The sequence below is a fragment of the Podarcis muralis genome, chromosome 6 (genome assembly GCF_964188315.1).
Source record: "Podarcis muralis chromosome 6, rPodMur119.hap1.1, whole genome shotgun sequence".
Classification (NCBI taxonomy): Eukaryota; Metazoa; Chordata; class Lepidosauria; order Squamata; family Lacertidae; genus Podarcis; species Podarcis muralis.
Window position 1 is genome coordinate 15,544,196 of NC_135660.1, and position 21,230 is coordinate 15,565,425.

At 44.7% G+C, this 21,230-nt stretch overlaps 1 protein-coding gene across 1 annotated transcript in view; it reads left to right on the forward strand.

The window, feature by feature from the left end:
- Positions 1-21,230, forward strand: part of SLC7A14 (solute carrier family 7 member 14) — a 53,694-nt gene that overhangs the window by 12,164 nt on the left and 20,300 nt on the right. The window contains exon 2 of the mRNA XM_028731562.2: positions 12,130-12,630. Coding sequence (XP_028587395.2) covers positions 12,327-12,630 — 304 coding nt within the window. The 5' untranslated portion in view covers positions 12,130-12,326. The remainder of the gene's footprint in view (positions 1-12,129; positions 12,631-21,230) is intronic.

A 21,230-nucleotide genomic window follows, 5' to 3' on the forward strand; every position in this document is an offset into this window, starting at 1 on the left:
TTTATACAATAGGATACATTCTAGGCATGCAAAAATTAGAGGTTGTACACACACACACACACACACACACACACACACACTCCTTTCCATCACCCAGGCAGACAGTATCACAGTTGAAGGCCACATTCCAGGCTAGCAAAAGCATTTGAGGCAGGTCGGGAGCAGGGCTGACGGTCCATGAACAAAAGGGAAAAAATAGGAAGTCTATAGTCTTAGGAAGCTGAGTTCTGCATTCTGTATTATCCTTTTTACATTTCCAGCATTTGCACACAATTGCAGGATGCTCACGTTCCTTTCATATTCTTTCACCCTGCCTTACTTTGACTCATGCTTTCTGTGACCCCTCGCTTTGATCAATGGGCCAAGGAAAACAGAGAAGTGGAGCAGCGAGTTGCAATCCTTCATAGCTGTATAACCAGTGGGAGACCTTGATCTTGCATTAATCAGACCACACAGCTCACAAAAGGAAGGTGTAGTTCATTTGCGGGGAGGGGGGGGGAAATCACATTTGAAAGACAAATGTGCTCACCGCTTGGAGAGTCTCAGCTGTGTTCTTTGTGTTAAATCGTCGTAGGAAATGCTGGGAGGCTACTGAAAGAAGGAACTTTATTAAGGAAGGAGGAAAACAAACCTCTTATCTAAGTGACCTGTGGCAAAAGGTCTGAAAATGAAAGATGTCACAATTCAAACCTGCCTTTGCGGAAAATGAAAAAAATAACAGTTTCAGCATTAACTTGAGCAAGAGGCACAAAAGAGGCACTGCAGGGGAGAGGAGCCAAAGCTTCCTGGTAGGAGGGCCGGCCCTGTTATTAGGCAGACGGAAATGGCCACTTCAAGGCAGCTAATTTGGGACTTCATTGTTATTGTCATTTGAGTGCATCCCATTTTGCTGCTTGCATCTGATCTTGTGTGCTCTATGAGATCTTGCAGGAAACTGGTGCTGCCACCAATGCGCCACCTCATGGGCTTCTGCTGCTCAAGGCTGTTGCCTCACCTTGCCTCATGGGTGGACCGGCCCTGGGCACTTGTGAGATTTTCTGACTCAGGCGCCAAAGTAACTTGACTGGTCTTAGGCACTACGCACCTTGATTTGTGGGGAGCAGGTGCTATTTGCTGCTCAGCTTCAGACAGCAAAATACCGTACCTTGGGCTGGTCCTGCTGTTTGACATGCCGAAAGTTCCATGCTCAGTTGCTAACATTTCCAGTTAAAACGATCTCTGCATGAGACTATGGAAGGCTGCTCTGCAAAAAGAAGACACAGATTTGCATTGAAAAGCCACATGTAAATCTGTAAGTATAGGTGCAGATTTGGAAATAATTTCTATAATTTAATGGAAATATAATACGCCTTGGCGGATTGGGGGAGACTGTGACTGTGTGCCTGCACAGTCTGCTTTCTGGGTTGTCAAATAAGCAACTGCAAGAACCCTTCTCTCCCTTCCTATAGTTTTTAAAAATCTTTTAACCGGCTTTGTTGCCAGACAGTCCTTCCAACAGAGGACTGTGCTCCGTAAATTAAGACACACAGCCCCCCTAGAGCTGCAGCCAGTTAGTCAACAGTACTGGACTAGGCTAGACTCTTATATTCATCCCAGGCTTTGAATATTAGATTCCTTGACATAAAAAAACATTTAGGATGGAATTTCTTGTGCAGCACATCAGTGATCTGATGGCCATCAAAATATTAAGTGCAGAATCAAATTACATGGCTGACGCACCTAAGAGCGGATAATGAGTGGATGAGTATCCTACCGAAGCAGGCATTCCACATTTTCTCTAGTGGTTGGTAGCTGAAGCTTGACTCATGTAATTTTATTGAAGACATATTGAATTGCACAGCTCATGTCATGCCTTTGCCTACATTAGAAAAGCTGACCAAAAAAAGGAAGCAGAAACTGCCTCGCCAGGCTGAGATTTTACCAGACGAAGAGCAAGAGCTAGAACCCGTGGAATAGCTCCAAGAGGGCACACACTGGGGTGCAACGCTGCCAGAGCCACCAAAATGTTCTACTAGAACCCATGGGGTGGATGTTCTGGAACAGAAAGCGACTCAGCATTTTGCCAACATATGTCCATTCATGGCCTCAATGTATAAAGGTAAAGGGACCCCTGACCATTAGGTCCAGTTGTAACCGACTCTGGGGTTGTGGCGCTCATCTCGCTTTCTTGGCCGAGGGAGCCAGCATACAGCTTCTGGGTCATGTGGCCAGCATGACTAAGCTACTTCTGGTGAACCAGAGCAGCACACGGAAATGCCGTTTACCTTCCTGCCAGAGCAGTACCTATTAATCTACTTGCACTTTGATGTGCTTTTGAACTGCTAGGTTGGCAGGAGCAGGGACCGAGCAACGGGAGCTCACCCCGTCGTGGGGATTTGAACCACCAACCTTCTGATCCTAGGCTCTGCGGTTTAACCCACAGCGCCACCCGCGTCCCTAGCCTCAATGTATACATGCCTTATTTTCAGAGGTAAATCATATGGGTTCTTTGCACTCAGAAGGTCCAGGGTTCATCCACTGGCATCTCTAGGTTAGAGGCAGGAGAGGTGTGTGGGACCCTGGAAAGTTGTTGCCAGTGAGTGTGGCCCAGAAGTAAGCAACATGATGCCCTCTAGATAATTGCAACTCCCATCATCCCTGGCTAGGACTGATGGCCGTCGTAGCCCAACAACTAGGGTGGGTGCAGCCAGCCCACATCCTCCTCCTCCTCTTCCCACCACCTCTTCCGTTTTGTGTTGATGACAACAGCACCTACTTCCTCCACCCCATTCCTCCATGTATTTCATGCTCCACCCTGTCTGAGTCTCACTCTGAGAAAGAGCCAAAGGGCTCCTTTCTCAGAGTGAGGCATTCTGGGCAAAGAAGTCTAGAATGGCTGAGCCATTTGCTATGACAGCTTGAGCGCAGACTTTAAAAATAATTTCTTGCAACTTGTTTAAGCGGCATTTATAGCTGCTGGGGCAAGGGACAGGATTGGCAAAGGCATTCTCCAAGACACCTCACCCAGAATGCCTTGCTCTGCGAAAGGACCCCACTGGCCGGCCAGCCTGCCCAGTCCACGTGGGAACAAGGAGAACAGGGATCCAAAGGGCACCCCATGCTCACCACCTGAGACAATTCTGCTTCAACCTTGGCTCATCCTTGCCAACATCAGAAGGGCACAGTGTTGCCTATCTCTGGTGAAGACAGTACTGTGCTAGAAGGACCAATGGACTGACTTGCTATAAGCCAGTCTTCAGTGCACTGTCCTGCCTCATGCCCTTTACCAAAGTGCAAAAATGTCATTTCTGAGATGGAGTGTGCAAAGTCAGTCACTTGTAACTGATATCTGTGCAACATGACATTGTCCTCTGTCTTACCCAAGTTGATTGATTGCTGGCTGGGGAATACAAACAATGTGCTAGAGTTTAGGTATTTGCATTTCTATCCTTCCTCTGCCTGAAAATATTAATAGCTTGTGTTACCTGGAAGAGGTGTGCTTACCCAAATGTATAAAGGTAAAGGTAAAGGTACCCCTGCCCATACGGGCCAGTCTTGACAGACTCTAGGGTTGTGCAGACACTTCCGGGTCACGTGGCCAGCGTGACAAGCTGCATCTGGCGAGCCAGCGCAGCACACGGAACGCCGTTTACCTTCCCGCTAGTAAGCGGTCCCTATTTATCTACTTGCACCCGGGGGTGCTTTCGAACTGCTAGGTTGGCAGGCGCTGGGACCGAGCAACGGGAGCGCACCCCGCCGCGGGGATTCGAACTGCCGACCTTTCGATCAGCAAGTCCTAGGCGCTGAGGCTTTAACCCACAGCGCCACCCGCGTCCCTCACCCAAATGTATAGGGTTCCCATATTTCATAAAGCAAAATTCCTGATACCCTGGGCAAACCTCCCCACAAAATAGTGATTTTAAGCTTTTTCCATCACGTTACCGTACATCCAGGTTTTCCTTGACATTTTGCCAATTTGGCAAAATTCCGCCCTGATGCCATTTTTACACCCGAAAAAAAGGATATGTCAGGAATTTTCCTGACGTATGGCAAGCCTACCAAACGTAGTGCTTGATGCCTCAGTGACTCACAATACTCTGATTGGCATGATATACTGGGGACTAGAGAACTTTGATCTAGTTGGCAAAGATCAGTTGGGAAACATTAGGGTCTGGGGCTATTGTTTTTTTGAAAAATGGTTTAATAAAGAGGTTATTGGGTGGTAGTCAACTAAGTTTTATGCAGAGCAGACCCACAGAGCAGAGATCCTTTTAACTGGAAATGGGTCCACAATTTAAATTTCCCACTGTGCTTCAACATAAGTGATGTTATGCTGGATACATTGTGGGAAATTAAGACGGCATCTCCTCAACTCCATCACCCAGCAATCATCAGACACTGAAGAACAGGTTTAAAGGGGCTCCTAGGGCAAACACGGGCTGCCTGTGCATTTCTGAGCCGAATTGAAAGTTGTGGTTCTGACATATAAAAGGTAGGTCAGGAGGTAGTGACAAGTGAGAGGGCCTTTTCAGTTGTGGTTCTCTGTTTGTAGAATGCTCTCCCAAGTGAGGTCCTCCCAGGACCGCCATTCTGGCACCAGAAAAACGCACACGTATCTCTTGTCCCAGGTGTTTGACAGATTACGTTAACTGTAACGTTTGTTAATGGAGTGTTTTCTCCTGCTGAAGTTTTCTACTGCTGCTGGGACTGCTTTATGGCTTTTGGAATGTATTGTCTGTTTTTATGCAATGCCTTTGGATCTTAATTTTTTATTTTTGGATGTTTCTTAGAGACTTAAGTGACTAACTAGTTAAATAATTAAGCAAACAAATATCTTCACCCACACTCATAATCAGTGGTGGACTCTGTCAGGGTGCTTGGCCCAGCAACTACCTAAGACCACAGTGTTCCAACACTGGCCCCAGCTGGCTAAATTGTTTGGCTTCAAATTTTCTTGGATAGGGCCTTGTGTTCAGATCAGTAAAGAAGGCAGCAGCAGGGGACTGCCAGAGCTCAGTGACAGAGCATATGCTTTGCATGCCGAAGGTCCCAGGTTTAATTCCTGGCCTTCTTAAAAAGATCAGGTAAGAGTTGATGTGATGGACCAGGTTGAATCCTGGCTGCCAGTCAGAGTAGTCAGCACTAAGCCAGGTAGACCAATGGCCTGAGCCAGTGTAAGGCAGCATAATATGCTGATCTCAGGCTGGTACCAACAGGAGTCCCTACTACTTAAGGCAACTCTTTCTCCAAGGGGGTGCTAATATGGGCAGGAAATCCAGGTCAGACAGCAGCTAATTATTCTGAGACTTGTTTCTGGGCTCAGACTCTGACTATATAATGCTTTTTCCAGGAAGAGCCTTAAGCTCAGTGGCACAATGCCTGCTTTGCATGCAGGAAGTCTCGGGTTCAATCCTGGCATCTCCATCTTCCCAATCTACAATCCTGGAGAGCTGCTGCCAGACAGTGTAGACAATACTGGCCTAGATGCACCAATTGTGTGAGGTGGCAGCTTCCTCCGTTCCTGCATTCCAACTTCCTGTCATTCCAAAGTCTGCAGAAGTGGTTCGAGGGGAAAGCAAGGAAGGGAGAAGGAGCTGCTCCTCCATACTGTGCTGGTTCCTGTCCTATTGATCAATCCAGTAGCCAACAAGATCTTAGAGAGGCAGGACTGGTTGTGAAAAGTATGTCCAATTTTTGAAGTCACAAACATCTGGAAGAACTTCCCCACAGTGGAACAGACTCCTACGAGATGTATTAGACTTAGCGGTTTCTAAGCAGACGTTGGATGGCCATCTGCCATTGATGATCTAGTTGAGATTCCTGCACTGCAGGGGGTGGGGCTAGATGACCCTCAGGGTCCCTTCTCCCTCTACAATTCTGTGATTCTATGAAAAGCTCATCCGTTTCCCACTGGCAGCTCACAGGAAAGAAGCTACTTCAATGAGCACGAGAGGAACAAGCCTCTGTGCTCGTTTCTCTCTGCCGTTTAATTCCTTTTTAGCAAGTCCATGACGTAACTCGTTCCACAGATGCGGCTTTAGCAGCGACCAGCCTTCACTGTGTCTTAGTACAAAGACCATCTGCTCCAGCCAGCTGAGGGTCAGCTGCCAGTGTCACCAGTGACTAAAATAGCCCTGCATCTCTCTCTGTCTCTCTTTCCATCTCCCACCTTCACATTCTTCCTGCACCATCAGCCACCAGGTGTGGCTGCCTTTCTGAATTCTGTACATGGTTCAGCTTACCATAAGCAACGTTCAGCTCTCCTCCTGTCTAGCAGGCTGTAGTGCAGACGATGGGTATCTCTCGGGACAGAAGATACAGGGTTGGGTGGGCGGTCAGCCAGAATGCAACTAGTCTGTAGGCTATTTCAGGGCCCTTTGATTTATGCCTAGGTAAGTTAAACCAATTGCACATATCCGGAGGCTCATACAAGTCAAGCCAGTAGCCAGGATGGCTTTAAGTGCCGCCATGGCAACAAATCGAACCTTCGCTGAATATGAATAATGCAGGAAATGTTTCCATAGGTAAAGACTATTTGCGCCTGTAAACATGTTTCTCTCTCTCTCTATCTGCAATATGATTGCTGTTTTAGTTTAATTTTCCCTAATGAAGAATGTTGTTGTGGTACAAACAACCCTTTCCTAATAATGTCTGGCATCACAGCAGTAGGTGGTAGACTTTTGATTAATGACAGTGAAAATGGAAAAAGCCAATTAGAATTCAAAAAGAGATGGTTTTCTTGTCTCTTCTTGGGCTGTGGGGGGGGGGGGGCATGGGCTGACAAAGTGTTTTTCTTAAGCTTTTGGGTATCATTGTACAAATTTTGTGTTTATCCACTCATAAGCCCATTTATTCCTATTTCTGCATCAATCTTTCAATTTCTTTTTTAAACTCACACCATTTTTTCATAAAACTTGTATTTTTCAGAGTTTTTTTCATTTAAAAAATACTGTAGTTTGCTGAGGATACTGAGAGTTGTGAGGAGAGTGGTTTATCAATCGATCCCTCTTCCCAGGGAAGTCTGGGAATTGTAGCTCTGTGAGGGGAATAGTGGCCTCCTAACAATGGGTGGTGCTGTGGGTTAAACCACAGAGCCTAAGACTTGCCGATCAGAAGGTCGGCGGTTCGAATCCCCTTGATGGGGTGAGCTCCCATTGCTCTGTCCCAGCTCCTGCCCACCTAGCAGTTCGAAAGCACGTCAAAGTGCAAGTAGATAAACAGGTACCGCTCCAGCGGGAAGGTAAACGGCATTTCCGTGCGCTGCTCTGGTTCTCCAGAAGCGGCTTAGTCATGCTTTTTTTTTAAAAAAAAATATTTATTAAAATTTTCAAAAAATCCAGAAAAGAGAAAGAAAAAGAAAAAACAGAGAAAGAAATTAAAAACATTCGCCATTTAAACCTTATTTTCAATAACATATTTCCAAGACTTCCCCACACCTCCCCTTCTTGTATTCCAATTCCATTTATTTGGTTCAACAAGTTCTTGTCCCCAATTTTTGACTTTATTGTATTTAATTCATTGTTATATTTGGTTCATTTTATATAAGCAGTTTTAACTTATAAACATCAGTCTTTATACATCAGTTCCCATTCTTAGAATCTTTTTCTAAGGTCGACCCCACTTCCCTTCCACGAATTCCCCATTTTTATACTCATAACAAAACAAAATTAAAAAAAAACAGAATATAATTATACACCCTTTGGATTCCCAAACTCCATCCCCCCTTTCCCGGTTTCGATCCCCAATGTCCATCAGTCTATCAACTATCAGCCTGGAGACCTCACATCCGAGGCTCTTAATTCTGTGTGCTGCTCTGGTTCACCAGAAGCAGCTTAGTCATGCTGGCCACATGACCCGGAAGCTGTACGCCGGCTCCCTCGGCCAGTAAAGCGAGATGAGCGCCGCAACCCCAGAGTCGTCCGCGACTGGACCTAATGGTCAGGGGTCCCTTTACCTTTACCTTAACAACCCTTAAGCACCCTTAATAAACTACAGTTCCGAAGAATCCATGATTGTTCAAGTGGAATCTTAGGGCTTTAAATGCATGGTGCAGATGTGGCCTCACTTATTGGTCTACTAAATGCAAATCACCACCTCAAAGGAAAAGAACCCTGTGAGTTGGGCACCATCTTTGGAAGCAATTTGCAAAAACAGAAATGAACCAATTTTTCTCCAGGAAAAAATTAAATAAAACTGTACAGCCTTCCCCTTCTCCCCCAATGTTTAATAAAGCCCCTCACCAAAGTGTTGGTGCCATTTGCTGTGTTCAATGGGCAAGAAGGTAATTAGTGGATGAGTGAAAAATATAACATTTGGCCATAGGGAGCATTATACATCTTTGAGTTTTCTATGTCCCCACAGTGGGATCCTTTTGAGCTGAAAAAGACAGGCATACTTTAATTATAAAGCACTGAGTTGAAACCCATCCAGATGTTTTAAATGTCACTGCTGAAGTTATGAAACTGGTGTCTTTGGGTGCTCTTTGAAGCCACACGGCTTAAAACTCTGAATGCACTTAAACTGAGCCAGATCACTGGCTCATTATGCCTGCTGCTGTCTGCAGTGACTCTCCAATGTAGTTCCCACCAGCCCTGCTGTCTGAGATCCTTGCTTAAAATAGCAGGTACCAGGGGCTAAACCTAGTGCAGACAAAGCTATTTTCCAACAGTAAGCTATGGCATGTGCCCCCCGTCCTCAGAAAGCACAGTCAGTAGCCCACTGGACTAGGCCCCCCACATTGGAAGTAAGAATTCGACCACTTGGCTATGAATGAAGAGCTCAACCTTATGGCTATTGGCTGCTAGTTGGGCATGGCCATCTGCTGCATCCAGGATCAAAGGCAGTGTGTCACTGAATTCCAGTTGCTGGGGAGCAACAGCAGAAGATGGCGACTGTGCTCCTAAAAAAACCAGGCACCAGCCATTTCTTTGAGCTTCCCAAAGGCATCTGGTTGGTCACTGTGGTTGGAAACAGGCCTATTCAATAGGTCTTTGTTCAGGTGGTCTTATATCCTGCTTTATAGAGGACAGTCCCCAATTTAAAGTCCAATCCTAACCCTGTTGAAAGATAACAATATTGATGGGCATTGGTAAGAGGATATATTGATTATATCTAGTCCTCTACCGACCCATGTGTGTGTGTGTTAGGAAACAAAAGAAGAAATGGCTGGTGCCTGGTTTTTTTAGGAACACAGGGCTTGCGCATAAAGAGCCCCAGTAGCAGAGTTACAATCCCATCGTTAGGTAGATGTAGTGAAGTGTAGGAATAGGCTTTTAAGCCTTATTTTAATATGCTCCATCTACTTGAAGCAGTTGGCTCCCTTTACCTCTCCTGCATATGAGCACACCACACATTGAAGGAAGTTTAAAATATACTTTACTTACAGTCATGCATTGTTCTTAGCAGCAAAGATAAATTTCTGGTAAATGTTCTTGGTTGAAAAGTACCACAAGGGCAATCTCAGACATATGTCTGGGACAGAGAGCTAAGGTGAGGGATCCGTCATATGCAACGCAAGGGGGGGGGAGGGAGAAAGAGAACAGGAAATAAGAATTATTTCTTCCCTCTCAGGAGAAGTGGGATGTGACATCACTGAGCCTACTCTAGCAATTTAGAAGTCTGTGGTTCTTAACCCTTTCACATACTAACTCTGTCCTGAACTAGAGACTCTTGGCCCCTTGCTATCTATTCTGACTGGCAGTAATTTTTTTGAAGTCTTTTGTAGGACTTTAGCAGGACAATAGCACCCTCCCCTTTCCAGCAACTGGTATTCAGAAGCATACTGCCTTTAGCTGTGGAGGCAGAGTCTTATCCTCCATGAATTGGCCTAATCCACTTTTCAAGCCATCCGTCATCTCTGCCTGCTGTGGGAGTGAGTTCCACAGTTTATCTATTCACTGCAGGAATATGTACTTTCCTTTGTCTGTCCTGAGTTTTTCAACATTCATCTTCGTTGAATGTGCACGAATTCTAGTGTAATGAGTGAGACACAGAGAGAGAAAGTTTTCTCTAGCCACTTTCTCTATGCCATGCATAATTTTATAAACTTTGATCATGCCACCTCTTCCTCACCTTTTCTATAAACTTTAATCATGGGGTAAATATTGCTTGGGGTAAATATCTGGGGAAACTCTCTAGGTTTTCGTCAACCAACAGCAGTCAACTTAACGCCATGTTTTTGCTAACTTGGCGAAATTTCTGTATGTATTAAAAACACACATTTAGATACAAAGGAGGAAAATAGTTTCTTTTTAGCCAAAAATGAAAAAAGAGAGAACTGTTTCTTCCACAGGCAGCTCGAAAGATATGGTTTCACACTAAAAAGGTAAAGGTACTCCTGCCCATACGGGCCAATCTTGACAGACTCTAGGGTTGTGCGCTCATCTCACTCTAGAGGCCGTGAGCCAGCGCTGTCTGCAGACACTTCTGGGTCACGTGGCCAGTGTGACGAAGCTGCTCCGGCGAACCAGCACCAGAGCAGCACACGGAAACGTCGTTTACCTTCCCACTATACAGCGGTACCTATTTATCTACTTGCACTTAAGGGTGCTTTCGAACTGCTAGGTGGGCAGGAGCTGGGACCGAACGACGGGAGCTCACCCCACCGCGGAGATTCAAACCGCCGACCATGCGATCGGCAAGTCCTAGGCGCTGAGGGTTTACCCACAGCGCCACCCGCGTCCCTGTTGGTTTCACACTACCCCTTTCCTAAACAGTGAAAAGTTCAAGGCACCATTTGCCCAGTAAATATCATTTGTGGAAGAGGACACAGAAGAAAGCGCGTTACCTTTCTAATCATCTATGTCCAAATATACAAAGTAATCATTTCTCAAGCAGAAAAAGCAATAGGTTGCAGAAGCAAGCACACAGACAGTGTATCTACAGCACAGTCCTATGCCTATTTACTCGTAAGTCAGGCTCATTAGCTTCATATTCCTACACAGTGTATGTGTGCATAAGTTCGCAGCCCAAGTGTAGAGCAATTAAGTGCTAAAAATCCAACTGATGTGCATAGGTGTGTGATCCAGGCCTTATTGCGCTGCTGACCAATTGCCCCATCCTTTTCGAATATATTCTGAACAATAGCACCAACTGGGCAGGTGTCAAGAGCCCTCTCAGCAGGACCCCCAAACCCAGCAGGGCTCTCTTACCGCATTTTAAAGTAAGTGGAGTAATACACATTATCATCTAATTACCACACACACACACACACACACACACACACACACACACACGGCTATTAAGTCCAATGTTTAAAATTATGTAGCTTAACCACTGATTCTGAGTGCCACGTATCTTGAGTAATAATTATTATTATTATTATTATTATTTATATCCCGCCCTCCCCAGCCGAAGCCGGGTTCAGAGCAGCAAACAACTGTAAAAATAACACAGTTTACATAAAATCACAATCAATTAATTGAAATACATTCTAAAATCAATTCATTCTAAAATCAATTCAGAGTCAAATTAATGGCAACCATTGGGCTAGAGTTCTATGAGGATTACAGAAGGAGAGAGGGGGTCAGACTGTGCCTTGGCCAAAGGCCTGGTGGAACAGCTCTGTCTTGCAGGCCCTGCGGAAAGATGTCAAGTCCCGCAGGGCCCTAGTCTCTTGTGACAGAGCGTTCCACCAGATCGGGGCCACGGCCGAAAAAGCCCTGGCTCTGGTTGAGGCCAGCCTAACCTCCCTGTGGCCCGGGATCTCCAAGATGTTTTTATTTGAAGACCATAAGGTCCTCCATGGGACACACCAGGAGAGGTAGTCCTGTAGGTACAAAAGAGAAGCCACCTTCATTGCTTCTGAGATTCCTGCATTGCAGGGGAGTTGAACTCCATGACCCTTGGGATCCCTTCCAATTCTACGTTTCTGTGAAAATGACGCCACCACATGAACACATAGCAGGTCTATAGTATGGGACTTAACAAGAACACCAGAAGCTACCCATTACCAGGTCAGACCATTAATCCATCTATAAATTAGTATTGCTTACACTATACACCAAGTATGACTGGTCCTCCAGTATATGCTGCTCACGTATGTATTACTGTAATCTTGGTTCCTAGGAGTGGGATAGTAACATTTCGTGTTCCCACTTTCTTTCATTCACACAGGAATATATTTCCCCCCTCTTTCTCCTTTTCTCATAGGATCTCACAAGGCGAAACTGAAACCCAGGTTGTTGAAGCTGCAGTTTACATTCACACCACAGTGGCTTTGAGTTGACATGGACCATCTCTGAAACTGACTACCTGTCTGCTAAAGTCTATGCTGTCAGACTTCATTACGGGAGCTAACTGAACTCTGTGGTTTTCGTTGGCCTTTCTTTCCATCCCTTGACATCACAATGAGCGGCATCCTCTCGCACTTGGACCCCCGGCGGATCCAGTGGGGTGCCACATGGTATGCCATGCACTCTCGAATCCTCCGCACCAAGCCAGTGGAATCCATGCTGGAGGGGACAGGCACCACCACATCCCATGGAACCAAACTGGCCCAAGTGCTCACTACCCTGGATCTGGTTTCACTGGGTGTTGGAAGTTGTGTTGGCACCGGGATGTATGTGGTCTCTGGCCTGGTTGCTAAGGAGATGGCCGGGCCGGGCGTCATCGTTTCCTTCATCATTGCAGCCGTAGCCTCCATTTTGTCTGGTGAGTCTTCCCAAACTGTATGCTTACTAAATGCCTATTTACTGAAGAACAGTTGTGGCTGATTGTATTTCTCATGAATCTCTAGGGCAAACCTTTTAGCTTCTCTTTCATCAAGCATTGTCGTTGCTCATAATCCAGGGGTTGGGGTACCATTTTGGCCCATGGTGCCAGATCATTATTCCCATCCCCACCCCCGCAAACCCACTGTGACAAGTGGACAAGTCCACCCATCTATCAATCATCTTATATCATGATGGCATCATGACCAGCTGATGAGCTAAGGGTTCAATCCTGCTGGCTACAGGGGTCAAATAACACACTGTTGATGAAGCACCCAGTGGGACTGAACCCTGCCCATCAGCTGACATCACTCAGTGTCATCAGTGAGTGGACAGCTAGGGTTGGTTTGGAGAAAATGGCCCTGAGGACAAACCTGGATCACCTGGCAGGCCAATACTGGCCACGGGCCATGGGCCATGAGGTTCCCCACTCTTTTTCTTAAGCATTCCAGGAATACATATTTTATAAGCAATTGTTCTTTGAAGTATGTATATATTTATCTATTGGAAACCATTTTATGCCGCCTTCCACTTCCTGTCTCCAGGCTGTGTACAACCGTATTGAAATACATGTCAAAACAGCATTAAACTACAGGAAGAAAATGCAATGGAAAACTAGGGCAGAGTTAAAAATATAACATACTGAGATAAAACACCAGCCTGGGAGCACAAATGTCTTTTTAAAATTAAAGAGGGATGGGACGACTATTGCCTTCAGGTGCTCAAACTGTCAGCCAAAAGGAATATGTAAGTCACTCATAAGTCGTCATTTTACTTTTCAGGAAGCAGCATAATCGTCTAAGGCTATTGGGGTGGCACACATTGGTGTGCTATGCTGAATGTTCAGAATGTAAAGAAAGTAAGCTGTGCTATCTTTCCCTCTGATTAAGGACATTATTAAACTTGTTTATATTACCTGCCTTCCATTTTATGAGACCTGCTGAAACTCTCTAGAAGGCACTGAACCTAAATACCTCTCTGGGCCTAAACATGCTATTTGTTCAAGGGGGGGGGGGGAATGGCAAAATATACAAGAGCTAAGTACTATTCTTTTAATGAGTCAACACCTTTAGTAGCACCAACACCTCTGCCCCAGACTAATGCCAATGAATGATAAAACCTTTTGCATTACCAAGTGGGAATTTTCAACCATCTTTCAAGTAAGTCCACCAGGGAATCTGACTGGTTGTGACTACAGCACTCGGTAATCACTCCTAAACCTAACTGGATAGCATAATAATTATGTAAGAATTCTGCCTCTATATTAAGATAGGGTGCAGTCAGTTAGAACTCAATATAAGGTTTAGCTGAACTATGACCGAGTTTTGTTGTGTTTCCACAATCCTTTTCAGATATCATGAGAGTCAGCTCAACCACTATGCTGAATTTGAAATCTTTGTACACCTGAGGTCCCCGCCATGGTATCCCCAGACCCCCTCTTGGTTCCTGCCTAAACCTCTTGCCCTCCCAATTTTTATTTTTATTTTTTAATTGAGGACTTTTTTGGGCTTGGCAGGCCGTATGATTGGAAGGAGCTGTCTGTTTTAGGGGGGTTGTTTGCTTTGTTTGTCTGTGTTCATAGAATCATAGAATCATAGAGTTGGAATAGACCACAAGGGCCATCGAGTCCAACCCCCTGCCAAGCAGGAAACACCATCAGAGCACTCCTGACATATGGTTGTCAAGCCTCTGCTTAAAGACCTCCAAAGAAGGAGACTCCACCACCCTCCTTGGCAGCAAATTCCACTGTCAAACAGCTCTTACTGTCAGGAAGTTCTTCCTAATGTTTAGGTGGAATCTTCTTTCTTGTAGTTTGGATCCATTGCTCCGTGTCCGCTTCTCTGGAGCAGCAGAAAACAACCTTTCTCCCTCCTCTATATGGATGGAGTGTTGTATTTGTTTTTTTGGGTGTAAACATTTCAACTTTTTAAATTAAGGGCCTGACCATCAGCTGTTTTCCTTCTGTATTTTGTGGTTTCCAAATGTATCCTGGGCTCAACTGAGGACCATAGGAGCCAACTCCTAAGGGTCAAGGTCCCTTTGCTCTCCCAAAGCATTTGAGGGAGCTTCCCCACTCAAGTTGATGAGCATTGCTATTCAAATGATGTGCGTGCAGCGTGTCTTGTGATCAATAATGTGGGGTGGGGCTTTCCTGGGTCCCCCCAATATTTTATTCAAGTTGGCACCCCTGCTGAGAACCATTGTTGTAGACGTAGGCTGTTTCAATGACCTAGCTTAACTGGATTTAGTCAAGTTAGAAAGCAAAGATACACACACCATGCTTAAGGTAAGGATTGCTTAGACCAGCTTTCCCTAACCTGATGCTGCCTGGGACTGATGGAAGTTGTAGCACAATGGCCTTTTGAGGACATCACTTTAAGGAAGGCTGGCTTAAACTATCAGGGGGGTTGCATTGACACCACCTTTTTGGACATCATGAGAGCCAACAATCACTTCCAGAGGGTCTCTGACTAGCAAGAAAGGCTTGAGAGCCAGTGTGGTGTAGTGGTTAAGAGCGGTAGTCTCGTAATCTGGGGAACCGGGTTCGCGTCTCCGCTCCTCCACATGCAGCTGCTGGGTGACCTTGGGCCAGTCACACTTTGAAGTCTCTCAGCCCCACTCACCTCACAGAGTGTTTGTTGTGGGGGAGGAAGGGAAAGGAGAATGTTAGCCGCTTTGAGACTCCTGAAGGGGAGTGAAAGGCGGGATATCAAATCCAAACTCTTCTTCTTCTTCTTCTTCTTCTTGTGGATTACTCACCGGCTACACCGAACATATTTGTAATCCATCTCAGTCAATTAACATAATTGGTCTAGCAATATGGTACGAACTGTACTTGTGTGGATTAATTAACATTCACTTCCGCTACCCTATAATAATGAAGATAGAAAGGAAGTTTTCAGGACCCTCTAGGACTGTCAGAATCTATTACCCATTATAGTTAAATGGCACCTCAAGGTTTAGAGTTAAGCATCCTTTTGAATATCAGATGTCAGGAACAAACAGGAGGGGAAGGCTATTGAATTTGTACCCTGCCTGCAAGTTTCTCAGATGTGATTGGGATGCAACATTCTGGACCAGGTTGACTAAAAGAATGCTGGACCGGCAAGACTCTTCTGTTTACATGCCTGAAATTTGATTGCCGGTTTCAGAGTTGTCTGATTGAAATTTGATTGCAGGGTTTGGTTTTTAAAGGATCGCGATGAATAAGAAGAAGTAAACAAGTGTAAAACAAAAGTCTCTGAATCCTGGCTTCATTGATTGAATTTAGCCAAGGGTATGAATTGGTCTATATATGTTTTCCATGTGAGCCCCTTTACTGCTGGTGTTTGTCCTTTACAGTTCAATGATAGCAAGCAGACACAATGTTCCAAACCAAGCAGTTGAAAGGAGCCTTCTGTGCTTCTGAGGCGGGTTATTGATGCTTCAAATCTGATGTGGGTGTCAGTTAAGAAAACACTGATAAATAACAGAAGAACCTTGATTTGAATTCTGCATTGTAAATGCAACACAATGAAATATCCCGGATAAATTTAGCTTTTTAAAACAAGCTTTTCTCTAATGCTTTTATCAAGCATAAAATAGTTGTTTTCATTCTACTTTCTCTTATGAGATTGGAATTTCTCATCCCAGGTCTACACCTGGCCTGGCTACAAAACATCAAGGGGAAACATTCAACTCATTGTTTCACTTAACTGTTTGTGAGGACTGGGAATGGCTAACTGGTGCCATAATGGATGGACTAGAAGCAACTTTATCCACTCTGGTGGGACCTATCAGATTTTTTATCAAGGTGGGTCAAGACAACAGTGGGCATAAGACAACCATGGATCTGCCATTAGCTCCCTGGATGATTGGCAAGGACTTCCAACACCCACCTGATTTACTAGTAGCAACTAAAGGACAGTCCCCCTGCCCTGGCTCAAACTATACTGCTGAAATGAAGAAGGCTGTTGATAGATTTTGGTGTGGAAGGGCTGTGAGCTCCATTTAGATCTGGTGCCTAAAATAAATTCTTTGGCTCAGAATTCTTTAATTCTAAGTGTATATCCTTTGCAGCAGGTTCCAGTTGGTGGATCACAGGGTCTACTAAAAAAACCCCACCCAAGTATTTCCTGAGGTCTGCCCAACCCAAATTATGGGCTTATCCGCAATTACCTTTCCTCCGCTCTTTCCAGGCACAGTCCACTGCTTAAAGCTTTGTGTCCAAGCACCCCCCTCTTTTGCAAAAAAACAAAACAAAACCCTGACCTATAAAACTCAATAAAAGCGAATGTTGATCCACTGAAAGCCCAAATGGATGTTTGCTCCAATTGAGCACTAAAGAGCAGGTTTTCATGGAGAAAGCTTGGGGCAAAACAAAAACAGAGACTCAGACACAGAGCTTTTAAGCACAGACCTGTGCCTCGAAAGAGGAGGGCAAAAGATAAGTATGGATAAGTATTATCCACAAAGCATAGAATCAAATAGGATGCTATTTTTGTGGGTCTGGACCAAAACATCTGAATTCACAAAGCAGAACTTCAGGAACTATAAAATTTAAGAAGGTAAAAGCCTGTTCAGGGGGAAAAAATGACATAAATTCATGCCTATAAAAAAAATCAACACAACCAGGAGCTAAAACTCTGACTTACCTAGAAATGGAAAATGCTACTGAATGAAAACACAATGCTTTTTTAGGCATCAGAATTCTAAAGAATAAAGCTAGCCATAATAATAATTCCAGAGTCTGGAATGCCATAAAATAGTGGACAAGCTTTTGAATTCCCCAAAACACTTCATCAGTTTTTTTGTTTTTTTTTTAATGGGTAGAAAAGGGGAGAAAAGGCAGCTGGTGTTCGTCAAGCCATACATGTCTCAATTTGGCACATTTCAAGAGGCAGAGTGGGAGGAGCTAGCAGACATTCAAATAAGGCACTTTAAGTTTCAGATGTTTCAGGTTTCATGTTGCCCAGTGGCCTCCTGGGAAGAAGAAATACATAATGGCTGCGCCCCCATCTCTGTAAATATAACAGCCAGCTGTCACTGATCCAAAGTTACTAATATGTTGTCTGACGGGCGTTTGTTCTTTTGAGACAGAGATAAAAATAAGCCCCTGTGCTATCATAGCAGCTGGACTGCAAAATGTGAGGCACCACCCAAACTGCTGCTGAGAAGGGACGACAGCACACCTTGTCAGATCACAGTTTCAGGTAGAGCTCACACGACTCAGGTAGTGTTCTTAGCCAGTTGAAAGTGTTTCGGTTACATTACAAATTGGAACAAATGGATGCAACGAAGGAGGTCTGTGACTTTTACATGTTAACGCGTACCAGGAAGGATTTCTGGGGTGCCTGGTAGTTTGTTAAGAGAGCTGGGAATTGTAGCCCTGTGAGGGGTCTCCTAAGAATTCTCAGGGCCCTTAAAACAGGGTTCTTTAGGGGTATACCTGACTGTTAAAGTGGCATAAGAGTGCTTTAGATGCATGGACTGCATATGAACTCATAGAAAGCCATCGACTACCTGATCCTATAACCTTGGTAGTTTTCCATTAAGATATTACTTGGGTACAAACAACACAGCTACACACTATAAGCAAGAGTAACACACAAAACTGCCAATATTGTATCTCTACCACAGGGGTTATGTTTTAAAAATTTAAGATTATAGCAAGTTTGCTGTGTTGGTTATTCCTTCTCTTCTTTCATCTTGATTTGCTTTTATTCCACTGAAGAAAAACATTTTCCCAAGCACTGAGATATATTTTTATAGTCTCCTCGGCCATTTCCCCCTTTTTGATCATCCCTGAGTTTTGTTATTTATAACAGCAACGCATTCTTGGAAAGCAAAAGTGAGGCTGAGCTAGGAAATCACAAAGCACATGAAACTGAATCTTTCTCTTCACCTTCTGCTTAACCTTTTAGCTGCGGTTCTCATAAGCATCTGGGATATAAACAAAACCTTGGGATGGGTTCTCATGTTACGATTTTCCAGAGCCAGCTCTCTTTTCCCTGAGCTAGCCTGGGTGATCATATCTCAGCTTCATAAACTGAGATAAGAATGAGCCTTTTCCCCGGACACATAGCCTCTTCTCCTGCTTGAATGTGAGCCGCGATAAGGACCTCCACTAGTGTAACTGGTGCATTGCTTCACAATGTTTGCAGCACAATCAAGGTTTACGCAGAATAAAGTTGAATAGATGTCAAGAACAATTCTTTCCAGGTAAATATGCATAAACGTATAGGCAAGATTCAGACCCTCCAAATGTCCCTATTTTCCAGGATGTCCTGATTTAGAGAAGCTATCTCCGTTTCTGATTTGATCCCGAATGTCCCATCCTTAGGATGTCCCTATTTTCATCGGAGAAATGTTGGATGGTATGGAGTTATCTAACCCCCAAGCCATCTGAAGGCAATCCTGTATAGAGAAGGTTTTTATATACAGTGGTACCTCGGGTTACATACGCTTCAGGTTACACACTCCGCTAACCCAGAAATAGTGCTTCAGGTTAAGAACTTTGCTTCAGGATAAGAACAGAAATCGGGCTCCAGCGGCACGGCGGCAGCAGGAGGCTCCATTAGCTAAAGTGGTAATTCAGGTTAAGAACAGTTTCAGGTTAAGAACGGACCTCCGGAATGAATTAAGTACTTAACCCGAGGTACCACTGTATATATTTAATATTTTATTATGTTTTTGTATATGTTGGAAGCTGCCCAGAGTGCTGGGGCAACCCAATAAGATAAAATTATCTTTATGGAAAGGGATGTCCCTATTTTCATTGGAGAAATGTCAGAGGGTATGCAGATTTCTGGGTTGTGGCTGGTGGTGGCCCAGAAATATTTGGCTAGCTGAAGTGGAGACCAAATAGCGCTCCCTTCCCCCTGCTTTAAAAAGTCTTCCTGCATCATAGGGACACTGCCTTTCCTGATTTCATCTATTTGCTCCTTCCACACCCCAGGGTTGTCTGAAGCAGGTCCTTTCACCTTCATTTCCTCCCACCTGATTCCGACATTCCCAGGGTCTTTGGTGAAGGCTTGTCCCTGGTTGTTTACTAGAACTCAGCTCCTGAGTCTGGACCTGCTGCCACTAACTCATGACCTTGCAGGGGCAACTGCCCAAAAAGGAAGACTTATATCAATCATAGGCTGAGTGCGTTCAAGCTGTTCAGCAAAACATACATGCAAGGACCAGAAAAGATTTGCCACAGTAGTTCATGCGTTGGTTACTTCAAGACTGGATTACTACAACGTGGCCCACACATGCACACTTGACCACTTTGATCAGCAGAATTGGCACTGCTGCACGGGGGCCACCAGGGGGCGCATTGGAAGATGGCCGACAATAACATCTCTCTGACCCACATGAGGTAATTAAGAGGCTGATATGGGAGTATGCAGCCTCCCTTGCCCCCCCAAGGGAATGGGGGGGACTGCCTTGCCAGCTGTGTCCATAATTCACCCCCGGATTCGAAAGAAGGGGGTGACGACACTTGGCACGAAGCCCTCGGGTGAGGTCGGCTCTCCCTGATGCTGTCTCTAATCGCGCACTGGTTCGCATTAGCTTGAAAAATATAATTGGAAATATATAATTGGAAAGAAGCTAATGCACATACATCAAGTGAAGATCAGGAGTAAAGACAGCTGATTAATGGGATCTCTGCGAGCGGAGCGACAGGCTGGACAAATAAATCAAGTGAAGAATCATCATTAAAAGATTGGTATGTTGGAGTGAAACGGAAAGGGGGGGGAGGAAAAAACTTTTTTTTTTTGGTCTTATGTGAGTACCAATAACCCTCCGCTCCAGAGAGAAGAATCGTTGCAAATTACCAATCACAAGCAGGAGTTAAGAACTGTGTGGAAATGAATTACTGATCAAAGAGAGGACTTGTGGAAACATCGGGGAATGGAAGGAAAGTTTTATGACGCAGTTATAAATGGAGTTTCGTTAAGACAGGCTTGCCCTTAGGAGGACGAGGGGGAGGAGGACCAGGGTCATCAGAATGTGAATGTATGGTTATCGGAATGTGATCTTGACCTGGCAGGGCCCCCTGAGATATAAATTGGCAAGCCTGTGGAAATCAACGGACAGACTGTGGGAATGTTCTTTACGGAGGTGTGGAAATGGTGTCTGTCCTTTATGTGATATGACTCTTGGAGAGTGCAAAACCTACACAGGATATGTTTGTTTTCAACCCACTTGTGAAGATTATCAGAGATCACAAAGAAAGGAATATATGATAACAACAAGAAGATGAGGAAAATAACAAAGAGACTATCTGGACAGAACTGGATAGAACTGTTTAATTAAAGCAGCAGCAAGAGTGAAGTTTGGATCCCTTTTGGAGCTTGAAGTATGGGTACCCCCTAACAGAATTTTAAAAATCTGGCTGTATAATTAGGAACTAATGTGATTTGGAATTAATGTGATTTGATTGGCCTGTTAATAAAAATTATATTTTAAAAAAAGCAGAATTGGCACTGCTGCAGGCACTAAATAATAACCATTCCCCAACCTGGCCACAGTGATCCATGCGACGGTCATCTCCAGGCTTGACTACTGTAA